A 27472-nucleotide genomic window follows, 5' to 3' on the forward strand; every position below is an offset into this window, starting at 1 on the left:
CCGCGCGGCGCCCACCGCCCTCCGGCTGATGCAATCCTCACGCGGAGGGTGGGGCGGGGCCTCCGCCCCGGGGACGGCCCCCGGTGGGGCGAGAGCGCGGCGACGCCTCGCCGGTGGCCAATGGGCGGCGGCGGCGCGTTGTGACGTTAAGGGGGAGGGCGGGCGCATGCGCGTTGGGCGCGCCCCGCCCCTCGGGGGCTCGCCGTGGCCGCGGGGAGGGTGGGGGGGGTTGAGGCGCTGCGTTCGGCCCCGCGCCGCCATTTTGTGCCGCAGCCCGGAGCAGGATGGAGCCGAGAACGCGACCGCAGCCGCCCGCCGCTCACCTCGCCCGCCGCCCCGCAGCCCCTCGCCGGAGCGCCGCTCCGCAGGCCCGACCGCACCGCTGGGAACGCTGAAGAGCCTCCTCTGCCCGCCCCCGCCCCTCATGGAGCCGAGCGGCCGGGAACGCGCCGGCCCCGGCCTCGGGAGAGCTTGGCTGGGCTTGGCCGCGGCCTGGCCTAAGCTGGCCGGGCCCAGCGCGCCTCCCGCCGGCGCCTCGCCCCAGGCGAGCCCGCCCTTCTCCTGGCTGCGGCTGATGTCGCAGCTCCTCTCCCCGCTGCCCGCTTTGCTGCAGCGGCTGCTGCCCGGCCCGGCGCTGAGCAGTGCCTTCTGCCCCGGGCAGTCGCCCACCAAGGGCCCTCAGCCGCCGCCGCTGCTGCTGTCGGAGCCGGCCGCCTCGCTGGACTGGGCCGAGGAGGCGATGCCGTGGCCGGAGGAGCCGCTGGAGAAGGGGGGAGAGGGCGGCTCGGAGCCGCCGCCGGCAGTCTGGGGAAGCGGGCTGGTGCGGAGGGGCCTGGCGTCCTTCCCCGCGCCGCGTCTGGACGTGTACGTGCTGGGCCCGGAGCAGGGCCAGGCCTGCGGCTCCGGCAAGAGCCACCTGCCCCAGCCCCTGCGAGCCGAGCTCCCCGCCGGGGCCTGGCCAGGCTGCCCGGCCCGGGGCGGCTTGCCCGAGGTGGAGTTCCTCCGCAGCAAGCGTTTGGCGTTTCTTCATCCTTGGCCTTTAGCGAGCGGTGGGCTGGCCGTGCCAGAGCCGGACCACGGCTACCACAGCCTGGAGGAGGAGCAGCAGCAGCACCAGGGCCCTGGTCAGGAAGAGGTAGGGCGGTGGCGGGAGCAGCGGGGAGATGCCGGGGAGTTGGAGCGGCCCGAGGAGCCGAGCGATGCGGGGAGACAGCCTGGAGATGGCCCCTCGGAGCAGGAGGGGGTCAGGGGCTCAGCTGCGAAGGGGGAAGCCCTGACTGAAGAGGACGACGAGAACTCCGAAACAGAGCAAAACCTTCCAGTTTCAGCTAGGCCTGCCTGTGCGAATAAACTAATAGACTATATCCTAGGCGGAGTTTCCAGCGGGGAGGAGAGTGCGGATGATGAGGAAGACTGGGATGACGACGATGACGGGTTTGATAGCGAAGGGCTCTCCTCGGATTCAGACACCGGTAGCCAGGACGGGGAAAGACTACATCTCTGGAATTCCTTCTATAGTCTGGACCCCTACAACCCTCAGAACTTCACAGCCACTATTCAGACATCTTCCAGCGATCCAGGAAAGGATATGTCGGATGCGGAGGACGAGGAGGAGGAGGAGGAAGATTCTTCATGGGCAGAGGAGTCCTCAGGCTCTCCTCACCCTAGTTCTGAGGAGGAGGAGGACGAGGACGAGGAGTGGGACTGTAGCAGTGTGGATGAGGAAGAAAACTTGAAACTTTGGAACTCGTTCTGTACCTCAGATGATCCGTATAATCCTTTAAATTTCAAGGCAGCCTTTCAAACAGCAGAGAAAAAAGGGACGCCTGGTTTAAAAGGAGCAGAGAGGCCAAGTGTGGTCGCTTCTGAGTGTGGTCACTTAACTGTCTGTCGGGTGCAGGTGGAAAAACATAACTGTGGGGTCACTGACGTTGTGCTGCATGGCATTCTTTCTGGGGAGAAATGTAGAAGTACCAAGCGGAAAAAGGTATATACTTTGTTTATGTTTTTGTGTTTTGGGGATGTTTAAAAAACAACAGCAAGCCCACATTGCACCAAGTGGTACGCGAGTGGGTGAGGTCACTCGTGCCAGGATTCCAGCCACGGCGGCAGGCAGATCATGGCCTTGTGAGCTTATGGTCTGATTATTTGACTGCAATGAGTGTGCCTCATCCTTTGCATGTGACTGTAGATTTCACAATTCGGTGGCTCAGGGCAGATAATTTCTTAAATTTCTTTTCTAGACTTGAAGTTATATTTTCCTTATAAGGCATAGTTTTTGTTCTGTGTTTGTGTTGTGACATAAGTTTCGTCATCAGAGAAACAGATGAGAACTGTGACGTGTTTACTCTGGAAAGTACTGGGTTTTTTTGAGTAATGTTGATAGAGCTTTTTTAGGACCTTTGCGTGCGTAGTGTAATTGAGACTTAAAGCATGGTAAGCATTGTTGGACTTGTGACAAGGCTGCGTGAGTTACAAATGTCTTTTGGAGTAGGAAGAACTCTGCTGTTGGGTTAACACGTGCTACAGTAAGCCACTGAAGTTTCAGTAGAGAGTACAGTAATACTGCCGTTTCAGAGACTGTTGTAATTCAGCGGTTGTTTATTAAAAGGATTTAATCTGGAACTGGGCTTTTGAGCACGAACTGGAAGTGGAATGTATTTATGAGGAGTCAGTGCATTAATAAACTTTTTAATACATGTGCTAGGATTCAGGCAAATAGTAATAAATTCATCTTCTAAAGAGTTTTATGATGCTATAGATGTACGAGATGGCTTTTCAGGTGCAGTGTACCCTGCTGAGTCTCCTCTGATACTTAAACATTTGTATGAGTGATAGCTTGTGATACCAAGTCCTGGGGTAAGGCACTAGCATAGCAAGTTATCAAAATAGAGAAGATGTATAATGCTTGCTTTAGTGTTCTTACAGTGGGGAGATTTCATTGCTTCTTTGAGAGCCTGACTTGGAGGTGACTTGGTACCTGGTTTTGCTGGGTAAGTGGCATTTGTAAACTTAATGGTTCACACAGGACAGTGTTGTATTTTAATCTAAATGGAACAGTTTCTGCAGGAGGTCCTTTGTAACTGACAGCATCGGTCTGAAATGCTGCAGGGTGGTACTGAGGAGCTCTGCTGTCACTTCTACTGCTGTGAGCTAAAATCTTGGTGCGTCAGGGATGTAGACTTAACAGTAGTAATTTTCTGACTAATTCGTTGTTTGACTCTGTGTAATCTATTGACATGGTGAAAGAGTGATGACCTAGATGCAATATTTAGTGTGATGTTACAAAATCCAGTAATCGTGCCCAAGGGTGTCTTAGACTGATGTAAAAAGGGTGTAAGGTAGGAATTCACAAAGGGAGAGGCTGATGTAACAGCTCTGTGTGCCTGGAAGCAGATGCTTAATTAGGCTGGTCTGCAGAACAGAGCAGAGATCACGGAGCAGTGAGACCAGGTGTTCCCAGGAAATCTTGAAGTCATCCATCCTGCTGAAGGATATTTCCTATCAGGCATCCTGGAACCAAACAGCAGCAATATTCACGTTTGTAAAGTCATAAAACCTGGGAGCATTCAGTTTCACTTAGGAGTTAGCAAAGGCATTGACACTACACAAGGACATGTGGGGTCCGATGCCCCTGCTTTTGCAGACAGCTTGTCCATAATTTGGGATCGCTGCACTAGAATGGGATGATTTCTGGAGGTCGCCTTCAGCAAGTCTCTTGTGGCTCCGTGTCTTCAACTGCAGATTATTCCTGTAGGTTGTCTCTCCCATAGCTAATTACCTTCACGTTTTCTGTGAAGGTTGGAAGATGGCTCTACCACAAAAAGCAATCTCACTCTACACTCCTCATCATTATAGCATAAACTGGGTGTGAAACTAGGGTTCTAATAAAACATAGCGATGGAGCAGCAAGTTCTTTGTACCTGCCCAAGGTTCTTCCTGACCTTCCAGATGCAGCTGTCCTGCAACAAATTGAGTGGAGTCATCTGTAATGGCAGTGTTTGGCTTGTCCAGGAATTGGTCCTAGGCTGAGAGCTGAGGGATGCTGACAGCTAGTTAGTTTGTCCTTCAGTTTTGTGCCTTTTGTACAGCTAAATGTAAAGCAATACATAATTCAGTAGGAGCCTGAAATCGTCTGGCTTTTGCTTAATGTTCTGTTTACAGAACAACTGAAATTCTTAGTATAGTAATAGTCTAGACACTGTCAAGTTTAGATCCTGAGCCTATGAATTTGTTTTCTTAAAGTACCTTAATAGTTCTTAAAAATAGCAGAAAGTGAAAGTAATAGCAGAGAGTGAAATTTTTCGTAAGTATTTTTAAGTGCTGTTACTTTGGCTTTGTTTCGTTGCGTGAACTTTAGTAGACTGGAATTTGATACCAGCTCTAAGCAGATGGGTTTGTTCCGTTCACGTAGTGATGAGTGTTGCTTCCTTATATGTACCTTATATGTACCACCAGTTTCTTTCCATGGTGATGAAGTACAAGCTGACTCACGTGATTACTTACTCTACAGAACAATGATTCTTCCGTTTTTTCATTATGTAAGCTTCAGTAATCAGAGATGTTGGCCGGTGGCATATTTCTAACCTTGAGTCAGTGTCCTGGCCCGTCCTACTGAGCGACCTGCTTGAACTGTGTCTGTGTGAGGCTGTAACCCAGTGCTGCAGTCAGGGGCTGTTGTTTCACAGGAAGCATCGTGTGATCTGCCCTCAGCCAAAAGAGGCCTCTTAGGCTGCTGTTCGGAAACTCTGTAGTAGTTTGAGCACTACTTTGGGTGGAGATAGAAGTGACTATAGATAGAACTGGTGACTTTTAAAGCTGAGAGGTGAAATATTCTATGGCCTAGGTGGTGCAGAGACCTGGCATGAACTGGTGGCATATGTGAGGTTTTCTGCTGTTGCTGGCATTTAATGATGTCTGTTAAAAAAAAAAAAATCGTGTGTGCAAATAAATAGTAAGCTTGTTTTGCATGCATGTTTGACTAATGCTTTACTAAATGACTTATCTTTTCCAGGTAACCTTCCTTGAAAAAGTCACTGAGTATTACGTAAGCAGTGAGGAGGATCGTAAAGGACCCTGGGAAGAGCTTGCACGAGATGGATGCAGGTTCCAGAAACGTATCCAAGAAACAGAAGAAGCCATAGGATACTGCTTCACTACAGAGCATAGACAGAGAGTATTTAAGAGACTCCAAGAAACCTACTATGAGAGGGTTGATCTCTTCTAGCACCTTAAAAGATGTGGTAGTTGTGTGACCCTAAGCACTCACTAACATCTTCAGAACCAGAAGTGGCAGCTGCATGTGCTATTCTGAAATGGGGAGAGAAGTGGGATTTTAACACTTTTTTTCCCAGTTCAATATTCAGCCAACGAATATACCCGTGTGTCCCATTCTGATAGCCAGACAAAACCTTTGGAATATCATCAAGGGTAAGGGTGGTGTAATGCATTCCTTCTAAGTAACACTTGAGAAACCGACTGCTTTAAGTTAGATCCGTTCCCAAAATGCCTTGCGTGCCCTATGTTGAGAAGTGGTGACTATTAAGTTGGATTTTTGCACTTTGAAAAAGCAAAACCTATTTTGAAGGAAATATTTATGAGGCTCAGAACCTAGTTATTGCAGTTTTGATTTAAAGTTTCTAGAGGTACATGCTACTTTCTTGTGGTTCTCCATTTTCTCTAACTAGTACAAAAGTCGCATATTTTGTTAGCTAATAACGTTAACTTTGCAAAGCAGAGAGTTCATTCCTTCCAGATCCCAGTTTTTTGCATGTAATCTGATGTTTGAGTGTTTATGTAGCGCTTTGATGTCTTCATGTTTCAGTCTAGCACACTGGGGGATTCAGGTCAGCTCTGGTGCTCTACAAGCCCTTTGGTTTGTCTTTATTTAAACAATACCTTTACCCAGTACTGTTCCAAAGGGTGTTAGCTGCTTGTGCACCAAACCTCTTTTCTTTCAGGGCGATGAAAGGCCTCATCCCGACCCAGAATTAAAGCTTCAAGGTTCATATCGAGGTGATGGCTGATCGTTTGAATTTAGGTGGCCACGCACATGGAGCTAAGCCCTAGTTCTTTAGTTAATCTTAGAGTAACTTCGCTGTGGTTGATTCTGCTTTCTGACGATGGGTTGAAGTGGATTCTTCTTCATATTTCTCGTATCCAATATGCTTGTTCTGGTACATGAGAGGAGAGTTGTCTTTGACTTACGGAAATCTAAGGCTACAAATCGCTGTGTTCTTTACCAAAAGCCAGTATTAATACCTCTATGCGTCTGCACTTTTGTTCATCTGGTACCAAAATAACATTTCATGTTTGGGGGTCTGAAAGTTGAGGTCTGTGGTGGAAGGAAAACACTCCTTATTTATGTTCCTAATTTGAAATGTTTTAATTGTTGTTTCAGTCAAAAATAAAAAATCCAGCAGCATTTGGATATGTGTTTGGACCTGAAGGGTGTTGTGTGGCTGTTACTCAAGCAGGTATGAGGTCATGTGGTGGAATAAATACCAAACATCAAAAGATTCAGATCCGTTTGCACGAAGTGGCATGAATAAATTATTTGCTACTTGGTTCATTCAGCTGATGAGAATTGTTTCCCTTTAAGGGAGAAATCTAAAAACAATTCAGATTTGTCATCTCATGAATGACTTCATTTTTTAATTCGAAAGAAAATTACAGGTACAGAAGAGCTTCACAGAGCGTTACTGAGATTTCTGCGTTACCGTGCCATCTTTTTGGCCATTATTTCTAATTCTGTCTCAATCTCAGAGTTTTGAGGTTTATTCTTACTGCATGAAGTACGTTCTTTGAATTTAGAAATTCCCTTTGTCTGCTACAAGTCAGAAGTGTTACAGTGATGAAATTCAGAGGGTTAACTGTGCGCTACAGTAGAGTTATCCTGTAAACTTAAAATACAGCCAAAACTCAAGCAGCCTTACAGACTGGCTCCTTGGAAGCCATGCAGCAATACTATTTTTCATCCCCGTGGCATTAAAAAAACCCCTGGATTCTCCTTTCCTACAAAAGGTAATTTTTGTTGTGAAATTGTAGTTCTAATTATGCCTTCAAATCCTGTGAAACAACTTTTTAGGAGTTTTGTTTTCCTGTATCATATTTAATAACAGGTGCTGGGGGGGAGTGTGTTTAGAAAAAAGCATGCAGGATGAGAAGTGGAGAATTACAATAGAAAATTTGTTGAGTTATGGTCCAAGTGTGACTTCTAAGTAAAAATGCTGTTCATTGCTATACATACTATAGTCCTTTTTCCATTACTCTCCTAGTTTCCTCGATGTTGGAGAACTTGGTGCTTCAGTTACTCTGGACAACTCACTTGGTTTACTGGTGCTTGTAAGAAGCTTTAGAGTGGTGTGAATTAACACCTGCAAATACTGGTCCACTGTTTGCAGAGGCTTGGAAAAGGCTGCAGCTGGAAATGAACAGAATTGACGAATTGCATGGAAACTAGATTAAAAACTGGTGCTTTCAAAGTGCCTCTAACATTTGAGAAGTTACTTTTTTTTCCAGCCTGCAGTGTACCAGGCGCTCTGTTCTAACACTGCTGATTCTCACTGAAACGTACCTGCTGGGGTGAGCTTGTGCCCCTCTCAGACCTGGTGTTTGCAGAGTGCCCGGTGCAGGGTGATGGGAATTTGGCACTGCGTTCGTCACCGTAACCGCCAGCTGAAAAGCCGGCTAAGCTTGCTTGTCACCATTTTCCCTACCACGTATCTTAAAGTGGTCATGCAGGATGTGTACACGTGTAAGTGCTTTGAGTGAGACAGTCAAAATAACACTTACTGAACTTTAAATCAAAACTGTAATTATGAGATTTTTATTTTTATATAATTTAGAGAAAGTTAGAAAACCTTCAGCATTGGCTTTATACAGATTTTAATTGATTTGTGTCGAGTTTGTTGGGTTTTTATATCTAAAGTTATATTTCTGTACATAATTATTCAGAACTAATCTGTAAATTGTAATAAAGATATTTGCAAGATAATGTTGAATTGTTTTTCTTCTTACAGGAGCCATCAGGTAACAGTGCAAAAGCACACTTCGTGCATGTTTGTTTAGCTTTATGAGATTATTAACTTTATCAGGTTTGATGTTTCAGAGGAGGTTATGGTAATGGAGAAGCAACCACTCTTCCCTGTGCATTTCCTTCTGAACCAGGAACTCTGCGAAGGGCTCCTTGTGCTGGCAGAGTGCGAGTGCGGTCACTTTACACCCTGAATTCAAATTGGGTGTTGGCTTGCTGTGGGCAGGGACGTCGCTGTTTTGTTGCCCTAACTGAAGCTGAGTAGTGAGATTTGGTTTTAGTTTGCTCGTGGGTTAGCATAACTTTAAATATGAATACTGCCATGATTTTGAAGGTATTTCAGGATTTTTTTAAAGTATTTTCAGGCGTTGTACTGAAATTTGAGGTGTTGCCTTGTGAGTAGCAGTGACTTGAAGGTGTAGGACATCTGATCTGCGGTGAGAGCAGAGCCAGGCCCTTCCCTGTGTTTTGCCACGTAGCGTTGGCCTGTAATGCAGCGAATTACTTGTTCCCTTGTTTATGCTTTAATGAATTGGAGTAAAACGTTCGGTAAGGAGCTCAGGTGTGCAAGGTGGTGATGCCCAGTGACGCTTAATCCTGCACCGCGTTATCCAGCATAGTTATTTTGAATGAAGGGGTTTTTTGTTGTGTAAAGCTGCGTCTATCCCTCCGTGTTTCTTAGGCTAGGGAATGCCATGATTTTGGCACAGTCCTCGTGAGTGTGAAGGCAGAACGCCTCGCGGGAGCTGGGTGCTCGCCGGGGTGTTGTGCCTCTTGGCTGGGGCTCTGCTGGGTGGGAGGAGGAGGCTGGAAGCGCCGCGACGGGCACAGACCAGGGCAGCAGCACGGCATAGGCTTCGCGTCTCAGAGTGGGGAAGGTGCCCGGGGTGGTTTGCAGGCACAAATCGGGTTTTCCAGGGATTTCCCGGGAAATGAGGCTGGCCTGGCTGGGCGTGGGGCTTTTGGCCTTGGCCGAGACCACGCTGACGAACTTCCTCCAGAGCAGTGATACTGGTGACACTGGTGACAGGGTCACCAGGAGCTCTGCTCCACATGTGACATGGTCATGGCTTAGGAATCTCTGGAATGAGTTCAAGGGCCACGGGTTGGTCACACCTCTTCTACAGCGACTACTGGTTGTTTAGGTTATGTCTTAAAGGAAAGGGCTGCTTAGAGCTGGGTACTGGAGTAGTGCTGGCCACTGTTTGCTCCTGTCCTGCAGCACAAGCCGTGTTTCACCCTTTCATCTTGTCTGGGCGTCTCTAACACACCACTGTACACCGGTTATTTCTGGAGAGTAGCATGGGTGGAAAACTGCTGGGCTAGACAAGGTGAAACATTGTCTGAACTTCCTGCAATGCTCTCTTGAAAGTAGTGAACAAAGCTGAACGTAAGAATTATGAACCACAGTGGGTTTTTAAAGCCATTCACCTGTTCTGCTGGCTCTAAAATCCACCTTAAAAATGAACGTTGTAATTTCTCTTTATTCAGCGAGATGACTTGAAGAAATAGTGTGCTGAATGAACACTGCTACGTATCTGGCAGTGCATCCAGATGCCATCTGGAATGTGGGAATCCTGCTGGGACTGCTTTATTCTATCAGCACTGAGGACTGCAGTTGGAGTTTAGCTGACAGTTGATCTGGGTTAGAGTGGAATTGTTCTTGTGCTGGTAGCTGCGTCCTCTCCGTGGGACTTAAGAACTTGTTTGTCAGCAAAGCACACGGGGAGTAAGCAAGCTGCTATTTTGGTAGTCGCTACTGCCTGCGTCTGCTAAAATGCCGTTTGCAAATTAATACTGCTGCAGAGCTGGTTTGGTCCCACAAAAGCAAGTTTCTTCAGAAACTGGGAGGTGGGGGAAGGCAGTGGCACTGTGAATCACGATGGGATTGCTGTTGCTGGGAGAGTCCGCTGCTCCCCGACTGCGTGGCCTTGGCCTGGCAAGCTCTCACTCGGACGTCATCCGAGGTTTATTTCAGTGTGTGTGTGGTGGGGGGCGAATGAAGCCTTGTAAGAGGTGTCTGTCGTGAGGGTGTAAGGTATCGGAGCCCATTAGTAGCAGGCACCCATCTGCCCCTCACAGCTTTTCAGGGCCCTCTGTGGGTCACCCAGCCCAACCCCCTGCCCAAGCAGGGTCACCCAGAGCAGGCTGCACAGCACCGCGGCCAGGCGGGGCTGGAACATCTCCAGAGAAGGAGACTCCACAGCCTCCCTGGGCAGCCTGGGCCAGGGCTCCGTCACCCTCAGAGGGAAGAAGTTCTTCCTCATCTTCAGCTGGAGCTTCCTCTGCTTCAGTTTGTGCCCCCTCCTGCTAGTGCTCATGGTGAGACTGTTGGCCATGCGAGCGCTGGCTGCTTGGTCACTGCCCCGGCTGTACCAGCACCTTGCACACTCCTTGCTTTCCTCACCTGCCTCTCGTTTTCAGGGTGGCATGCAGTGTTGTGCGAGGCACGTGAACCGCCTTCTCCGTTCTTCCCCTTGCCATCACAAGGTGTGCTGCTTCTCATGATAAAAACCAGCAATCCAGCAACCCCTCTGCCTGTAGGAATGGGCTGTTGGGGTGTCCAGCGCCCACGGGCTGGCCTCCAAGGTTGGAAGGGGCTGAAGAGGAGGTCTTTCAGCACAGTTCGCTGATTCAAGGGACAAACCTGGTTTGCGCTGGCCCAGCAGCCAGTGCTCTGAAGCTGCTGGGGATAAATTCCTGCTGTCTTTGTCACAGATGCAGTCTGGACATACTATCTTAAGCTAAATCAAAAAGCCTGTTTTTAGGGAAGCTAGCTGCCCCAAAGAATAACGGATAGGTGCAGAGCAGAGAAAGGTTCTGCTTTGGAAAATCGGGCTTTGATGCTCAGTGGGCCTGTGGAGGTTTCTGTAACGGCAGCAGCACGTTCAACATCGCTCTGGAGCAGCGGCTCCTGCCCCACTGCTGCATGACAGCCCGGAGCAAGCTGCTCCCAAGCCAGCCAGCCGCCTTCACCGGCACCGAGACACGAGGCACCCGGTCAGAAAGGGAGAATGGCTGCCAGCTGCAGCCCTTCCCGCATCCACGGAGCCGCCTCTGGCCACCAGCCCCTTGGGGTGCTGTCCCAGCTCTCTCCCAGCGACTTGGTGCTGAGAAAAAACAAAGACCCAGCAAGGACATTAGGATTTGGCACTTTTTCCCCTTTCCTCCTCATGCACCCTGCTGCTTGTCTTAGGCTTGCGGTTTCAGGTTGCTGAGATAATTTAGGCCAGATCTGAGGTTAAGCGAGGCTTTTCTGGCAGAGGGGGAGCAGGAGCAGGTTGTAAAGATTTCACTTCTAGAGCTGGAGGGGTGTTTTGGTGGCACCTTGCCATGCCTCCTCCCATGCCGGCCGGTGGGAGCCGTGGGAACGAGCTGTACATGGGTTTGGAGTCCTCAGGGTGGACATGGGAGCAGCGGGTTGCCGTGCCTGGTGGTAAATGTGTTACTGGGATCGGTGATAAAAGGCTGTTCAACATCTGCTCGCAATCTGGGTGTCTGGGCTCCGGCGTCCTGGTAGGATCCACAGAGCAGCACCCACGAGCGCTCCTGGCAGCGGCGTTCCCTGGCACCGTCTATCAAATTACAAGCAGTTTACAAGCAGACATTAAGAATATGAAGCAATTAGGCTTTTTTTTCGCTTAGCAGCTCTTTCACTTCAGGTCATTACTGGTCTCCATGCTCGAGCTGGGAGAGCCAAGAGGGAGCAGCGCACTCCTGCCCGCCCCGGTGCTGCAGAGCGCAGTGGTGCGATGGCCATGGTGTCCCCAGCCTGGCTCCCAGCCGGGGCCTCGAGCGGTTGGGTGGGCGAGGAGCGGAGTAGAGGGGAGGGAGGAGATGGCAGCTTGAAGTTATGGGGAGCAGAGTGCAGATTTCATCTCCTGATGGTCGGGGAGAGGGCACGACTCGCATCTCGGGGGGCATCAGGCAGCGCCTGGCTGACTCGCTCCGCTGTTGCGTTGCTGGTCTTGTTTCTGGAGAAGCTTTTGTCCAGGAGATGGTGCCAGAACCGTACGGCAGCGCGGGCCTCGCTGCTGGGGCCACCGCCATCCTGGGGCTCTTCTGACCCAGCGGGTCCCCCGGCTCCCCCCCGTCCCTTGGCGCTGGCCTGAAGGTGCTGTGCCACCCTGCTCTGGAGTGGGCATCCAGCTGGGACGGGCTAAGGTGGGGCAAGCGCAAGAACCATCCCTTTCTGTGCAGAAACACCCGGTTTTATGACATTCCTATCGTCTGACCCACGAGGACTCCACGCAGGAATCCTCAGCCTTCGTCTGCCTTCCCTGGCAGGGCAGGTCGCCGGCGATGGGCTGGGAGCCGGGGCCAGCCGTCCTCTCTGACCGCAGCCAAGCCGCGGCGGTGCCTGTGTCGCGCCATCGCTCAGCCCAGCACAGCCCTTTTCCGCGTGTTTCCCTCCCTTTGCCTTTTGTTCTCGGCGTGGGGCCAACCGTGGCTGGGAGCGAAGGCTCGGCACTGCGTGGACAGAGGAGGAGGTGGCTGCTGCGTGGGCACCGTGGTGCCGGGCTGCTCCTGGCACCTTGTCAAGCAAAATATTGCTGCCCGAACCAACGTTTCACGCAGAAGGGTGACCTGGTGCCCCTGGAACTGCCAGCAGCCGCGTGTCTCCGGGAGGTGGCTGCTGTGCTGGAGCTGTTGCTTGCGATAGCAAATACATCTGCCAGGCTTCTCCACCTCCTCCCTGCGCCCGATCCCGACGCAGGTCCGTTTCCCCACTGCTGGGCTGCTCTTCTCGGGATGGGCTCGTGGGAGACTGGTGGCTTCCCCGTCCCGCCGTGTCCCTGATAAGGGAAGGACACGGGGCACAGGGCAGAGGTGGCAGCGCCCGATGCTGTGGGAGCCTCTGTCAGGAGAAATCCTGAATACGGGTGGTTTTGTGGATAAAACCTTGGGGTGTGCCTGCTCGCTGTCCCCTTCCTTCCCAACCTGGGTGGTTGGGAGCAAGGAATTTTTAAAAGGATTTTAAACCAAATGAAAACAGAAAGCCCCGCTGGTATTTCCCCTTTGAATTTCCATTGGATTAATATAGAAAGAAGTAGGGGGAAAAATTCTCTTGTGGTAAGCAATAAAAGCTGATTTATTTACCTGGCAGGAGAGAGCCTGGAGCTGCTCGGGATTCTTGGCTGAAGTCCTACAGAGCCCTGCAGCAACCTCGGGTTATTTACCCTGGGGGCTGCACCAGCTCCTGCTTCTGTCTGGATTCGGTGTCTGACCAGTCGCTCCCCTGAGAGTGCCATGGACAAGCGAGGGGGACCCTGAGGATGTGTGTGGTCAGGGAAACGCATCCCTTCCTGCGGGCTGCCAGAGAAAGAAGGAAATCTTTTAAGATCAGATGAGCTTATCTGGCGCGGACCCTGATCCTGCGTGCCCTTGAGGTACGGGCGAGAACTGGAGGGGTTTTGCCCTGGGCTGGAAGCTTGGGGCCGTGCACAAGGAGCTCCTGACCCTGGGACTGCAGGACGGGTTTGTTTGGTTCTGGTTCGCTTAAGGTTTCTGTCTCACGTCTACATAAATAAATTGGCATCGGTTTTGAAATCTCGGTCCTGAAAGCGGTGCGATGGGGAGGTCTCGGAGGAGCCTCGGGAGCGGTGCCTGCAGCTGCTTGTGGACCTGGGTCCCCAAAAGGTTTGTGCCGAGGACGATGCCCATGTGTGAGCCGTGGCTCAGCTTAGAGCCTGCTCCCCGTGAAGAAAACCCCTCCTGCGAGCGGCTGCCGAGGCCGGGAGTTGTTTCCAGGAGCCGGTGGTTATCCACGCGGTGCCTCCCCCAGCGCTGGGGTAGGATTGGGGCAGCTTCAGGACAGACCTCTTGCCGTGTGTGACTTCGTAAGACTATTTCTGCCTTGCACGTGCCACAAACCATCCCAGCCGGGGCTGGCTGGGGGGGTTCCCCCCAAAAAAGCACGGTGGAAACGGTTTGGCCACGAGCGTTGAGCTCCGGGATTTTTTGGCTGCGGTTTGGCTCCTGCATGCAGCCGCTGCGTGGGAGCGGGGGCAGAGCGGGGGCCGGGGAAGCGGAGCTGCCTCCCGCGGGGTCACGCCGTGACCTCCCCAATCTCGGGGTGCATCGCGGCATCAAAGCCCCGGGAGTTCCCGTGGTCGTTAATCAGGTGGTGATTGACGTTTTGCTCCGCGGCCGGGTTCACAGATGGTAACGAGATAAGGGTGGCAACTCCCCGGCTGCCCCGGCGTGACCGTAACCTGACCGGGGCCGGCCGGCTCGGCGTAACGCTGTCCCTGTTCAGCCCAAACCCCGGCAAAAAGCCCAGTCTTTCAGAAAGCCGATGCGTAACATAACGCTGGCAAGCCGAGCTCCGGGGCTGCAAGCGTAGGGGTCTGAGCACACGCTCGCCTATGCAGTCCTCAAACCACGTCCACGGCGCAGGCGGGACACGAGCTTGGCCCGCAGTTTGCAGCCAAGCATTTCTCCCACAAAATGGAGCTGCCCCAGGTGAACCGGTGCCCAGGACCATGGCATCGGTCCCTGCTACGCCGGGGTCCCATCGGATGCTCCCCCGATGGGCTCGCTGGGGCTAACCAGACATGGTTTTCCTACCCAGGAGTTCACAGAATCCCAGAACCCCTGCATGGCAGGGACTGGAAGGGACCTCTGTGGGTCACCCAGCCCAACCCCCTGCCCAAGCAGGGTCACCCACAGCAGGCTGCACAGCACCGCGGCCAGGCGGGGCTGGAATATCTCCAGAGAAGGAGACTCCACAGCCTCCCTGGGCAGCCTGGGCCAGGGCTCCGTCACCCTCAGAGGGAAGAAGTTCTTCCTCGGGTTCAGCTGGAGCTTCCTCTGCTTCAGTTTGTGCCCGTTGCCCCTTGTCCTGTCGCTGGGCACCACTGGAAAGAGTCTGGCCCCGTCCTCCTGACACCCACCCTGCAGATATTTATAAGCATCTATAAGGTTCAAAGAACTATAGGAAGAGCCTTCCTGAGGCTTCGGGTGAACTGGTTTCCCCAGGTCCTGGCAGGGAGCTGCTCTGCTGTGGGTACTTCAGCTCGGCAGGGCAAGCCCCTTCCTCCTGCTTTGGGGACCAGCTCCCTCCTTCCCACCTCTGGAGCCTCTCCTGAGCCAGCATCTTTCTCCTCCTGCCAGAAGCTTTGCAAAGGTGCCGCTGAGACACGAGGGCGATTGCCTCCTTCCCAGTCACCCAGCCCCAGTGCCTCCCAGACCCCACCTTTCACCTTAAAAGACATTTAATTGACGGCTAAGAAGAAGCAGAGAGAAAATACCCATTGGGCAGCTCCGAAAGCGCGCAGATAATCATCAGGGTGCCCTACATACTGCCTCGGCTTGGCTGCGAGATCAGACGCGGGAGAAGAATTTGACATTGTTTAAAATGAACAAGGAGAGGGAAGTAACAACTCCATAATTACTCACCCCGAGTTAATTGACGGTAATTACACCGAGTAGGCAGTGGAGGAAGCTGAGACGGGCTAGCCCCAGAGAGTCATCTGGAGAGCCGTGGTGCTGGGAGGATGCCCTCCGAACCCCGACTCGCAGGCAGGCTGGCAGCCCGGCTCCGAGCGGGTTAACTTGATAGGTTTGCTTGGGAATCTTTTTTTTTTTTCCCCCTCCCTCCCTCCTTGGTTATTTGCAGCAAACAGAGTCCAGGTGGAAGGTCTGAGCCTGAGCCGAGCGAGTTTTTTGCTGCTGGGGGGACTGGGAGTTGTTTGGTGCTTCCCGAGCCGGGTGCCATCCCGCCTGGCAGAGCGGGGTGCCCGAGCCCCCCACCACCACCCCCATGGGGGATGACATCGACTGGCTGGACCTGCCGGGCAGGTGGACCTACGGCGTCTGCGGGGACGGGCGCGTCTTCTTCATCAAGTACGGTCCTGCCTGGCCGCTCGCGCGGCAGAGGGTCTGCCGCGGGGATGGGGGTGCGGGGGGAGCTGGGTGCATGGCGAGGGGGGCTGCAGGGAGTGGGGGGCTCAGTCTGGGCTGGGAACAAGGGGTATCCCCTGCTGCAAGCCCCTGCGTCTGGCTGCTTTCCGATCGTGCACGGCCATCTCTCCCTCCCGCCGCTTCTCTCTCCTTGGGGCTCACCCCTGTCCCAGCCTGGTGGATGCTGTTCCCCTCTTCCAGAAAATCCTGTCCTTCCATTCCTTTGGCTGGAATTTTGGCTTTTCCTTTGGCTTTTCCTTTGGCTTTTCCTTGGCAGCACCTGTGCTGCAAAGACCCTTCCCCGGCAAAGGGAAGGGGCTCCCTGCTCCCTCCCCATGGGTGCTGACAGCCCCACTCCCTGTCTTGCAGCGATGAGACCAAGTCCACGAGCTGGGTGCACCCCGGCACAGGCTACTCCATCCAGAGCGGGCACTTCTCCTGCGCCGGTAAGGGACAGCTCCCGGCTCTCGGGGGCTGTGCTCTGCCCTCCCGGGACACTGAGCAAATCTGGAGGTGTGGAGCGAAATCCTCCAGAAATGCAGTGTAGACCCCAAAAAGCTGAGCCAGCAGGAGCTGCCTTGCAGCTGGGGAGGGTTGGGGGGACTTTGGATGCTGTGCGAGGCGATGCTGCATCTTGGGCCCGGGGTTTCCAGCTGGAGAGATGTTCTCAGGGGGCTTTTAAGAGTCCCCTTCCACAGAGAGACTCCCTGCAGTCTGTGAGACCCATCGCTGATGGGGAGGGGACCCAAACCACTTTAAAAACGCAGTTGGAGTGTCTGAAAGCTGCCCACGGTGGGATGTGGCACCCCACGAGTGTCACAATCGTCCCGCGGCTCCCTGCCCGCTCGCCCATGCAAGCGCTCTGCTCCGGTGCAACACCCCGGCCCGGGAGGGCAGGGGCTGCTCGGGGCGAGGGAGGGTGACCGCTGCTTCTGCCCTGTCCTTCCAGGGCTGCCCCGAGGCTGGGAGGTGGACACCACGCTGCACGGGGGCTTCTACTTCATCAAGTAAGTGGGAAGGGGCTGGGGGGAGAAGCTTCCGCTCGCTGCTCACGTTTGCACCCTTGGAGGATGCTGCTCCCTCTGGGCAGCCGCTGCCCAAAGCCCTGCGAGTGCAGCGTGGGCTGCCGTCACCTGGGCTCGTGGAGGGCCAGAGCAGTAACGAGGAGGTTTGGCAGGCTCTGGAGCGTGGCAGTTGGTAGAGGATGGGGCCAGGGTCCGTACTGCGAGTGGATGTTGGGCTTGGGTGGGTGGGTGCCGATGGCTCTGCTGTGGCATGTCCCACGCTGCTGCGGACGTGGCTGTGATGGTCCCAGCAGCTTAGCAAACCCGGAGCTCCTGCTGGTGAAGGAGAAAGCAGCGTGTCGGGGTTGGCAGACGTGTGTGGGGCCGCATTTCGGAGGCTGCCTGGATGCTGCAGCGAGTGAAGCCCCTTGTACTCGGGGATGATGAGCTTTAGCAGAGGGAGGAAGCTTGTGGCAGCGCAGAACTGCGAGGCCAGGCTGGGTTCCCTGTCCCCGTGCGGTGGTGGCAGCCACTGTACATGAGCAGCAGGAACCAGACCCAGCTCTGGGCTATGCCCTGCGCCTGGGTCCCGCGACCAGCGCTGCTGGGACCGGCGAATCTCACCCTGTCCCTGAGTGCGAGGAAGCTCCGGTGCCAAGCTACCGTTTCGGATGCAAATGTCTCTTCTGAGGGCTCTGGGAGCTGCAGGGTGACGTGAGCGAACCAGCCAGCCCCCCACCCCCTGTCACCCCTTGGGGAAAGGTCCCCCACAGCCCACTGGGGACTTTCTTCAGGGCCCTGCAGCTCCCTGCCCTGGTGGGAGGGAGCTCGATGGTGCAAAGGGTCCCTGGGGCATGCACTGCCCGGGGCACGCGGTGCAGAGCTGGCTGTGCTCGACGGGGCAAGTGCAACAGGAGCGTAACTTGGTGAGGATCTGGCCCGAGGCATTGCTCCGAGAGCCCTGCTTCATCCCGTCAGGTCGTTTCCCATTCTCTCTTGCCCCCTCCCTGCCTCCAGTCCAGGAACTGGGACCCTGGCAGGGTGATGTTGGTGTCTAGACAGGCTCGAGCTGCAGGCTGCCGCCGCCGTCTCGCCTCGCGCAGGGCTCCGGGTCCTGCTGGATGAGGGTGTTTCAGATGGGATCTTCGAGCCCGTCCCTATCTGGTGCGCACGGAGGTTTCTCTGTGTGCTCAGACAGCAATAAACCCATCGAGAGCAAAGATCCCGAGGTGGGCTGAGGGCTGCAGCAACGCGCCGGGATTATCCGGTCTGATCTGGCAGAGCCAAGGTGTCCTTGAGTCAGCCCCGTGCTGGAGTCGGTCGCGCAGCCACCAACGTCGCCGGCGGCGGGGCTTGCCGGGCGAGGGTGAACCTCCCAGTCAGGCTGGAGCTGCGTGCCTGCAGCACGTCTGCGGTGCTGCTCCGCGGCGGGGACCGTCTTCCCCCGCAGCCGGCCGTCGCTGCGCGCTCGACATCTTCTCCACGCTCGTGGCTCCCGGTGGGAACGCCACGGCAGAGCGGGGAGAGGGTCTGGGCTGGAGGCTGGGGGCTCTGCCTGGGAGCTGTGGTGGGCGGCGCTGGCTCCTGCCTTTGCGACAGCACCCACAAGGTGGCATGGAGGCCGGTGCAGCCGTGCATGCCCTGCACGGTGCCGCACACACGTGCGGGGCCCCGGCTGCAGAGAAGGGAACCGCTGGCTCCCTGCGATGCTGGGCACCCTCACAGAATCACAGAAATCATAGAACGGTCGGGGTTGGCAGGGCCCTCTGTGGGTCACCCAGCCCAACCCCCTGCCCAAGCAGGGTCACCCACAGCAGGCTGCACAGCACCGCGGCCAGGCGGGGCTGGAATATCTCCAGAGAAGGAGACTCCACAGCCTCCCTGGGCAGCCTGGGCCAGGGCTCCGTCACCCTCAGAAGGAAGAAGTTCTTCCTCATCTTCAGCTGGAGCTTCCTCTGCTTCAGTTTGTGCCCGTTGCCCCTTGTCCTGTCGCTGGGCACCACTGGAAAGAGTCTGGCCCCATCCTCCTGACACCCACCCTGCAGATATTTAGAGGCATCTAGAAGGTCCCCTCGCAGCCTTCTCTTCTCCAGGCTGAACAAGCCCAGCTCCCTCAGCCTCTCCTCGTAGGAGAGATGCTCCAGCCCCCTCCTCATCCTTGTAGCCCTGTGCTGGACTCTCTCCAGTAGCTCCTCATCTTTCTTGAACTGGGGAGCCCAGAACTGGACACAGCACTGCAGATGGGGCCTCACCAGGGCAGTGCAGAGGGGAAGGAGAACCTCCCTGGACCTCCTGGCCACACTCCTCCTAATGCACCCCAGGATCCCGCCTGTGCCAGTCCGGGGTGGGTGCTCCCATGGGGCAGCACTGCTCATAAAAGGCTCTTTTCCACCCCGCTCCTGCCTCCAGCTCCCTGCCCTGCTGTATCGGCACCTCAGGGCTGAGCTGCAGCCGGGGGCCGATGCAGCAGCACCGTGTGCCTCTTGTCTGTGTGAGGGGTGGGGAACAACTGGCCCCCAACCTGGGGTGCTTAGGGCTCCCTGGCCAGACTGGGGGGGGGTCCCCCAGGAGCAGTGCGGCTCCCCAGTTGCTCATGGGCTTCCTGGGCTGTTTTTCAGCTCTTGGGGCTCTTGTGGGTGGCCGGAGGTCAGTGGGGGGGCAGAGCTGCACCAGCAGGTCCCCACTACCTGCAGAGCTGGGGAATGGCTGGGGATGGTGACCTCAGAGAGGGGACGACTTGCAGAGGCAGCGCGTAACTTTGGGGGTGCGGGGGTCCCTCTGCGGCGGGCTGGCAGGGACGGAGGGTCTCACCCATCGCTGTGGGGGAAGGAGGGGGAGATGCAGGAGGCCGAGCACCCAGTGCAAGCCAGCCCCCTCCCCAGCCCCTGATGCCATGTGGCTAACAGGGGGGGGATTATAGGATCAACGGCAGCCGCTGGTTTTTCCTTCCCGGGGGGCCCACACCTCTCCCCACACCAGCTTGGCTGCGGAGGGTGGAGGGTCCCTGCATGCTGTGGGGTCTGAGGCTCCTCCGGCTGCGTGGGCTGGGGCGGACAGGGTCCCGCTGCGGTGACAGGCAGCAGTAGGGCAGTGCCACAGATCAGGGCACGGTGCCATTGCTGTAGGGCTGGAGTTTGGAGCTCCCCAGCGCCTCTGCAAGCACCCAGCTCTGCACCCTGGGGGAGTGGGGGGCCTGAGCAGGGCTGAGGAGGGGTCCTGCCAGCCCTGCCTGAGCCATCACTGGCCCTCGGCTTGGCCGGGGGGGACCAAGCGGTGGCCTTGGTGCTCCAGAGAACAAGCTGCAGTTGTGGAACTGGTTTGCTGCCCGTTCTCTGCTGCGCCCTCCCCGCAAGCAGCTCTCCCTGGGGTGCAGAGCCTGGGGGTGCTGCCTGACCCGCTGCGGGGGGTCCCGGGGGCCTGGCTGGCAGCTGATGGGCTCACCTGCCCTGAGAGGTGTGGGATGCAGGGGGGGGAGCGGGGTCCTGGCTGTCCCCCGATGCTGGGATGCGGGGGGGAGCACGGTCCCGGTTGTCCCCTTGATACTGGGATGTGGGGGTAAGTGCAGTCCAGGGTGTCCCCTTGATGCTGGGATGCAGGGGGGAGCACGGTCCTCGCTGTCCCCTTGATGCTGGGATGCGGGGGGGAGCGCGGTCCCGGCTGCTCCCCCAGGGATGCGGGGGGATATGCGGGAGGGTGGGGGGCAGTGAGGTCCAGCCCCCCCTCCAAATGCTGCCGGGGGGGCAGAACGGTCGCGGCTCCCCGGAATTGATGCAGGGGGGGCCGGTGCGGTCCCGGCGGGTGATGGCGGGGGGGGGGGTGGGGAGGGGGGGAGCGGCCCCCCCGCCGCGCTCGGTGCCAGCCCGGCATCACGTGCCGCTCGGCGGCCCCCGAGCATGCCCAGCTCCGGCTCCGGCTCCGGCTCCGGCTTGGGCTCGGGCTCGGGCTCGGGCTGGCCGGAGGATGCTGCGCCCGTAGGCAGCGGGGGGGGACCCGGCGGCTGCCCGCCCCGCACGGTGAGTGCCCGCAGCGCGGCTCCCTTCCTCCTCCTCCTCCTCCTCTTCCTCCTCTTCCTCCTCCTCCTCCCGGGCGCTGCGGGGGGTTGCGGAGCGGCAGAGCGTCCCCCCATCGCGGCCGTGTGCCGGGGGGCAGCGAGCTGTGCAGGGGGGGCTTTTTAGGGGAGGAGGGGGGGACCTGTGCTCCAGCCGGGGGGGGGGGGGTCCCTCCTCCTCCTCCTCCTCCTCCTCCTCCTCCTCCTCCTCCATGGACGCTGCGGGGGCCAGCACTGCCCGGCTGCCCGAGGGGCTGGGGTCCAGGGTCCCCCTGCCACCCCCCCCTCCGCCCCTCCTGCCGTGCTTTCGGCGGGATGCGGGGGGGTTCGGTGAGATGCGGGAACCCCCCCGAGCTATCCCCGCTGTGTGTTTGTGTGCTGTGCGCTGGTTTGCGTCCCTGAACCCCGCCGCGGTGGGCTGGGGTCCCCCAGGCTTGGACCCTGCTGCATGCACCAGCGAGAAACCCGGCTTTTGGAGGCCTGGCTCAGCACCCCCAAACCCCTCTGACTGGGGGCTCAGATAGGCCAGAGCCCCCCCCCAACCAGTCCTGCGTGCCGGGGCTGGCTCCCGTGGCTGGGCGCTTTGCTGAGGTCGCAGCCAGGACGGGCGGTGATGGATGGAGCCCGAGACGTCGTCTGACGCTTCCCAGGGACCCGAGCGCTTCCCTGGGCTTCGCGGCTCCCATCTCGCTGCCTGCTTGCTAGCGGAGAGCCATCCTCCTCCTCCTCCTCCTCCTCCTCCTCCTCCTCCTCGGCAGAGAGCAAGAGCGAACCGCCCCGGGGATGCGTGTCGCCTGTGAGATGTGGAGCTGGCTTGGCCCCCCCTGCACCGAGGTGTCTGGCAGTGCCGGAGACGGCGTGCGAGCCGCAGCCGCTACCCCGAGCGCTCAATCGCAGCTTTGTTGCGCCGCTGTTAGATCTGAAGGAGCAGGGTCTGATTCATCACATGATGATTAAATACGCCACGAGTCTATTAAACCCCAGCGGAAGGGGCTGGACTGGCCACCCCGGGCCATCCTCCCCTGGGAGGTGGTGGGGACCCCGACTCTAGGTGGGGTGCCCCTTTGCAGAGGGGGGTCCAGCCCCCTCCATCACCTCTTTGCAGGCTCTTCGCCATCTTCCGAGGGCTGTGCTGCGGCGTAGCAGGGCCGAGTCCCATGTGTGTGGTTCAATCCGTGCTGGCTGGCCCCGCCATCCCGCCCGTGACGTGTGCCGCTGTCCCTTGGGTGCGGGGGGCTGCCCCCCCCCCCCACCTCCAGATGGCTGCTGGAGCAGCTGTGTAATCCCCCCATGCGGGGAGGTGGGAGGGAAGCTGCCGTGGGGAGGGGACACGTGGCCATCCCGGGGTGCGGGGAAGCCTGCTGGGGACTGGGCATGCAGGGGACCAGGCTGGCATTTGCTGGGGGAGACGTCCTTGCAGGCAGGCGAGGCTGTTTGCAGCGCTGCGTGCCGCTCTGCAGCCAGGAAGCAGCGGCACCCATTGGTTTCTCCCACTTCTCCACGTCAAGAGCGTCTGCATCGCGCTGTGCATCCCGCTGCGTGTCCCGCTGCGTGTCCTGCTGCGTGTCCCGCTGTGCATCCCGCTGTGCATCCCGCTGCGTGTCCCGCTGCGTGTCCTGCTGCGCGTCCTGCTGCGCGTCCTGCTGCGTGTCCTGCTGCGTGTCCTGCTGCGCGTCCTGCTGCGTGTCCTGCTGCGTGTCCCGCTGCGCGTCCTGCTGCGCGTCCTGCTGCGCGTCCTGCTGCGTGTCCTGCTGCGCGTCCCCGGGGCTGGGCACCGGGTAGGAGCTGGGACAGCTGCTCCCCGCACCGTCGCTCCCAGTATGGCTGGTCCTGTGGTGCGCAGCCACGCAGCACACGTGTGTGCGAACACATGCACACGCACCGGGCCGTGTCTGTGTGTGCAGCCGCGCTGGTTCCCTCCCCTGAACCCCGCTGGTGTTTCCTCGCGGAGAAGGAGAGCTCCTGCCCTGCTCCCGTCTGCACCAGTCCCTCCTGTCCCCTGCACTGACGGGAAAGGATGAGGCTTCCACGCATGGCCCCACGGGAGCTGCCTTCGCTCCTCGCCAGGCAGGAGCCGTGACTGGGGGACGCCCAGCCCCATCGCCCACCCCGAGCCAGAACCAGGATTAGGGGCTCCTGGAGAGGAGGTGGACGAGACATTAAAATTCTTGAGCGTCTGCTAAAAGTCACGTGGCGAACGCAAAACCTGTCGTCCTCTGGCTGCCTCGGCTGGAGCCGGCCTGGGGGGAGCAGCCCCAGTACCCCCAGCCCATGCTGGGGAGCCCAGCGGGCTGTGGCACCCATCTCACTGCTCCAGGCCACCAGCACCATCCTGGCTGCGAGCACCCCATCGCCCTGCCCACACCCCGGCTGTCCCCTCGGGGAGAGGGGCTGTGGCGAGGGGTCCCTGCCCTCCTGGGCAAGGCCAGGCGCGGGGGTCCCCCGGGTAAACCCCGTGATGGGGCAGCTCAGCCGCTGGGTTTGGGCTGCCCGGGGCTGACGTTGGCCTTGCTGGAAACCGTGTTTTCCTCCCGAGTTCCCATAGAAACCGGCGGGAGCAGGCGCTGGGCTGGCAGGGACGAGGGAGAGGAGGGACTGAGCTCCACGCCTGGTGCTGCCGGGGTGAAGCGGCTGCTCGGGGTGCCGGCAGCCATGCTCTGCACCACAGGGACGATGCGCCGGCATCCCCCTGTCTCACCGTGTGCATGCGTGTGTGTGTGCACATGGGTGCACACCCATGTACACCTGTGTGCACCCATGCACGCCGCTGCGGTGCTGCTCTGCGGCCAGGCCTGGCATCGGGCACGAACGCCGACCCGATGGGCAGCGTGGGGCTCGATCCCCGGCGAGGCCGCCCGAACCCCGAGCAGCCAGGCAGCGGCTTGGGTTGTTTTCCGCTCCATCTGTGCCCCTGGGAATCAGCTGGGCTGGGGATTTCTTCTGCCTGTCTTTGCTCCTTGGAGGGGAGAGCGCTGCTCGTTAGCTGCTCCTCTCTCTCTCGCTCTCAGGCGCTTGTAGTAGCATCCCCCCTTCTGTTTTCCTTAGCTTGAAACACGATAATCCGCAGCAGGCAGAAATAGTACATGGAGGAATGTGCTGCCTCCTCTTTAGCCTCGATTTTCCCCGGGATCTGGCAGCTCGGCACCCGCCCGGGGAAGCCCTGCTCCGGCGGCAGCCGCGCAGCCCCTTCCCACCGCCCCACGGGCAGCACCGCGGCGTGGGGAGGGGGTCCCTTGTGCCCTGCCAGCCCTCCTCTCCGAAAACACCCCCGTTTTCATGGCGATGGAGGAGGGCATCCCCCGGCGCGGGGCGAGGGGGACGGGAAGGCAGAGGTGACCTGCAGGGAGAGGGAGGGAGGGGGCACGGCTGCTCCAACCCCCCCTCCAGCCCTGCCCGCTCCTTCCAGCATCTGAAGCTGGAAAAGATCCTAGAAATGGGTTGTTTCTGTGCAGGCAGTTTGGGGCCTTCCTGGCTTCCAGCGCGGTTCTGGTTTTAGTTTGGTTTTCACTCGGCGGCAGCAGCTCCGGCCGCGGTATGTGGGGAATCAGGCTGGATGATCCCCGCGGCCGGTTGTGCCCTTAATCTGCAAATTCACCAAAGCTCTTTAATAAAGATTCAAAGTCACCAACTTCTCAATTACGGGATGAGACAGCTCTTGATCCATGTTTCTGGGTCAGCTGGAGAAAGGCCATTGAAGACCTGGGCGATTGCTTTGATCTTTCTAAAGGAGACGACTTATGAATAACCACCTTGCCGGCGCGCTGCGCGGGAGGGTGGGTGGCTCGGCCACCTCCGAGCCAGGACCTGCAGCCTGGAGGCCAACCCCGGCTGCTCCCGAGTCACGGGCTGAGCCTGGGAGAAAGCCTCTCCTCCTCTCCCTGCGGAGCATGGCTGCTCCCTGCCATCCGCGCTGGGCAATGTCCCGCTGCCCTGGGATGCTCGGGGCAGTGCCACCAGCCTCGCGAGATCCTGCCGCTGCCATGCTGCTCCGAGGCGCAGGACAGTCTTGCAGCGAGGGTGAGCAAGAGGTCCCAGAGCAGCCGAGGGCCTTGGGGTGCTGGGTCGGACCCTCCTGGGCTCAGCACCGGGGCTGCCTGCTTCTCAGTGCATGCCCATGGGTGGTCTGCACCCTGCTAGGGCCCCCAGCTCTCCAGGGTGCTTGTAACCCTCTGTTTACCTCAACAGCAGCTGCTTGCATGGGTGTTAATTGCAGGAGCTGGCAAGGCACTAATTAGGGGATAATGAGACAGCTTTTGTGTGTGCTTGGCATCATGTCGACCCTGCTCCAAACGCCCTGCGCCGTGTCCGTGATCCCCGTGTGCCGTGTCTGTGATCCCCGTGTGCCGTGTCTGTGATCCCCGTGTGCCGTCTCCGTGATCCCTGTGTGCCATGTCCGTGATCCCCGTGTGCCGTCTCCATGATCCCCGTGTGCCGTGTCTGTGATCCCCGTGTGCCGTGTCTGTGCTCTCCGTGTGCCGTGTCCGTGACCCCCGTGTGCCGTCTCCGTGATCCCCGTGTGCCGTGTCTGTGATCCCCGTGTGCCGTGTCTGTGCTCCCCGTGTGCCATCTCCATGATCCCCGTGTGCCGTCTCCGTGATCCCCGTGTGCCATGTCCGTGATCTCCATGTGCCGTGTCTGTGCTCCCCGTGTGCCGTCTCCGTGATCCCCGTGTGCCGTCTCCGTGATCCCCGTGTGCCGTGTCCGTGATCCCCGTGTGCCGTGTCTGTGCTCTCCGTGTGCCGTCTCCGTGATCTCCCTGCGCCGTGTCCCGCTGGTCCCTCTCCCCAGCTGCCATGGACGCTGTCCCCCCTGCCTGTCCCACTGCTCCAGCCTGGCAGACCGGGGCAGCTCAGGGTTTTCTTCCACCACCCCCCGTCCCCACCACGCTGGGTCTCGAAGCAGCTGCTTGATGCTCCTCTGGCTCTTTAAAGGCGAGGAGCTCCCGTCCCTGCTCTCCGCGGCTCGGGGGGCAGCTCGGCTGCTCTGAGCCCCGCGTCCCGCTGGTAATTACGTGGCTGCCAGAGCCTTCGCAGCGCAGCCCTTTGTTCTCGGAGCAGGGAGGCAGGATCCGGCCGACGCAGGGCTCGGGCTGCCCCCTCCACTGCCACCGGCTCCTCCTCATCCTCGCAGTGTCCCCAGCTTCTCAGGGACTGGAGTTGAGGACTGGGGCTGGGGACTGGGGCTCGTCCCCACGGCTCGCTCGGCGACCCAGCAGAGAGCATCCTCCCGTGTCCTCCCACCGCGCACCGCTCCGGCACCCATCTTCCTCCCGCTGCGTGCCTGCCGAGCGGCGAGAGGCTGTCGTTCCCCTCCGCCTGCCTGCAGTCGCCGGGGACTCGGAGCCAGCGCTCGCCTCGGAGGCTTCCTTACGTAACGGCGCAGGCAGCGCAGGCAGCGCAGGCAGCGCGGTGCTGCCAGGGCCTGCAGCCTCGCACCGCTGGCAGCCAGGTAAGGGCCACCCCGGCACCACGCCGGGCACAGGCGTGTGGCTGCCGCGGAGGCACCGGCATCGCTGGGTTGAGCGGGAGATGCCTCTCGGGGTGCAGCCCGGGTGGGAACAGCGTTCCTGCCCCAGGGACCCCGGGGGGGGTGATGTGCCGTGGGTCGGGCTCCCGTCCGTGGCTGACGCCCGGCAGAACAGCCGAGACCAGTCTGGCAGCGGCGGCAGCACCGGCTGCCTCCCAGCCCTGCTTGGCCGGTTCCGCGCCCGCCGGCACGGCGAGCCTGGTGCTCAGCGCTTCCCGGGGCACCGGCCGGGCGGCCGAGCTGCTGGTGATGCGCTGGTGCCGGGTTCAGCACCCATCCTGGGGTGCTGGGCTCCCGGGGGGGTCCGTGCTCAGCACCGGGTGAGGGTGGGGGGTGTGTGCCCGCGGCAGAGCCAGCACTGGGCACAGCATCCCAGCCTGGGACTGGGAGCAGCTTCACACCTCCATCCCGCTGGCGTTGCCCCCGGCAGCCTCATGCCCCCAGCTCCGGGCACCCGGGGGGGTTCGGAGGGACCCGGTTGGGGTGGTGGTGCGGTGCCTGTGGTCCAACAGGCCAGGGCTGATGGCAGCCCCACGCTGGCTGCGTTCGGAGGGCTTTGCCGGCGCTTGTGGGGCTGGCGAGGTGGTCCGCTGGCTCAGCCCAGCCTCCCCTCCTGCGCCGCGGTCTCTGCCCCTCGCTGCGGGTGCTGGGATTCGCTCCCGGCTGTGGAACATCCTCGGGTGGTTTGGCGGTGGTGGGGTTGTGGCTTTTTGGGCTCCTCGGGTGCAGGATGAGGCCGGGGTGCATGGGGCAGCAGCTTGTGCAGCTTTAGCATCCCCGACGCGTCCCGAGCGTGGCTCCAGGCTCCTGCTCTCCCTTTTCACCCGCATCCTCGCGGTCCCCATCCCTCGTCCCCGTGTCCCCCTGCGCAGCCATCCTCGGGGCCAGGCTGGCTGCTGGGGTCCCACGGCCAGGACCCACACCCCAGGGCCCTGCAGCCCTGGTGAGGGGCTC

At 58.5% G+C, this 27472-nt stretch overlaps 2 protein-coding genes across 2 annotated transcripts in view; both read left to right on the forward strand.

Annotated features, from left to right (window-relative positions):
- Positions 1 to 233: 233 nt before the first annotated feature.
- PPP1R15B (protein phosphatase 1 regulatory subunit 15B) lies at positions 234 to 7996 on the forward strand. Its single transcript, XM_075442969.1, has 2 exons — positions 234 to 1987; positions 5015 to 7996. Exons 1-2 carry the CDS (start codon positions 425 to 427, stop codon positions 5225 to 5227), a joined length of 1776 nt encoding a protein of 591 aa, XP_075299084.1. The 5' UTR covers positions 234 to 424; the 3' UTR covers positions 5228 to 7996.
- Positions 7997 to 20813: 12817 nt separating this feature from the next.
- Positions 20814 to 27472, forward strand: part of PLEKHA6 (pleckstrin homology domain containing A6) — a 49930-nt gene continuing 43271 nt past the window's right edge. The window contains exon 1 of the mRNA XM_075443285.1: positions 20814 to 20957. The gene's annotated coding sequence lies outside the window, so the exon portion shown is untranslated. The remainder of the gene's footprint in view (positions 20958 to 27472) is intronic.

This window comes from Opisthocomus hoazin, chromosome 25, assembly GCF_030867145.1.
Source record: "Opisthocomus hoazin isolate bOpiHoa1 chromosome 25, bOpiHoa1.hap1, whole genome shotgun sequence".
Lineage (NCBI taxonomy): Eukaryota > Metazoa > Chordata > Aves > Opisthocomiformes > Opisthocomidae > Opisthocomus > Opisthocomus hoazin.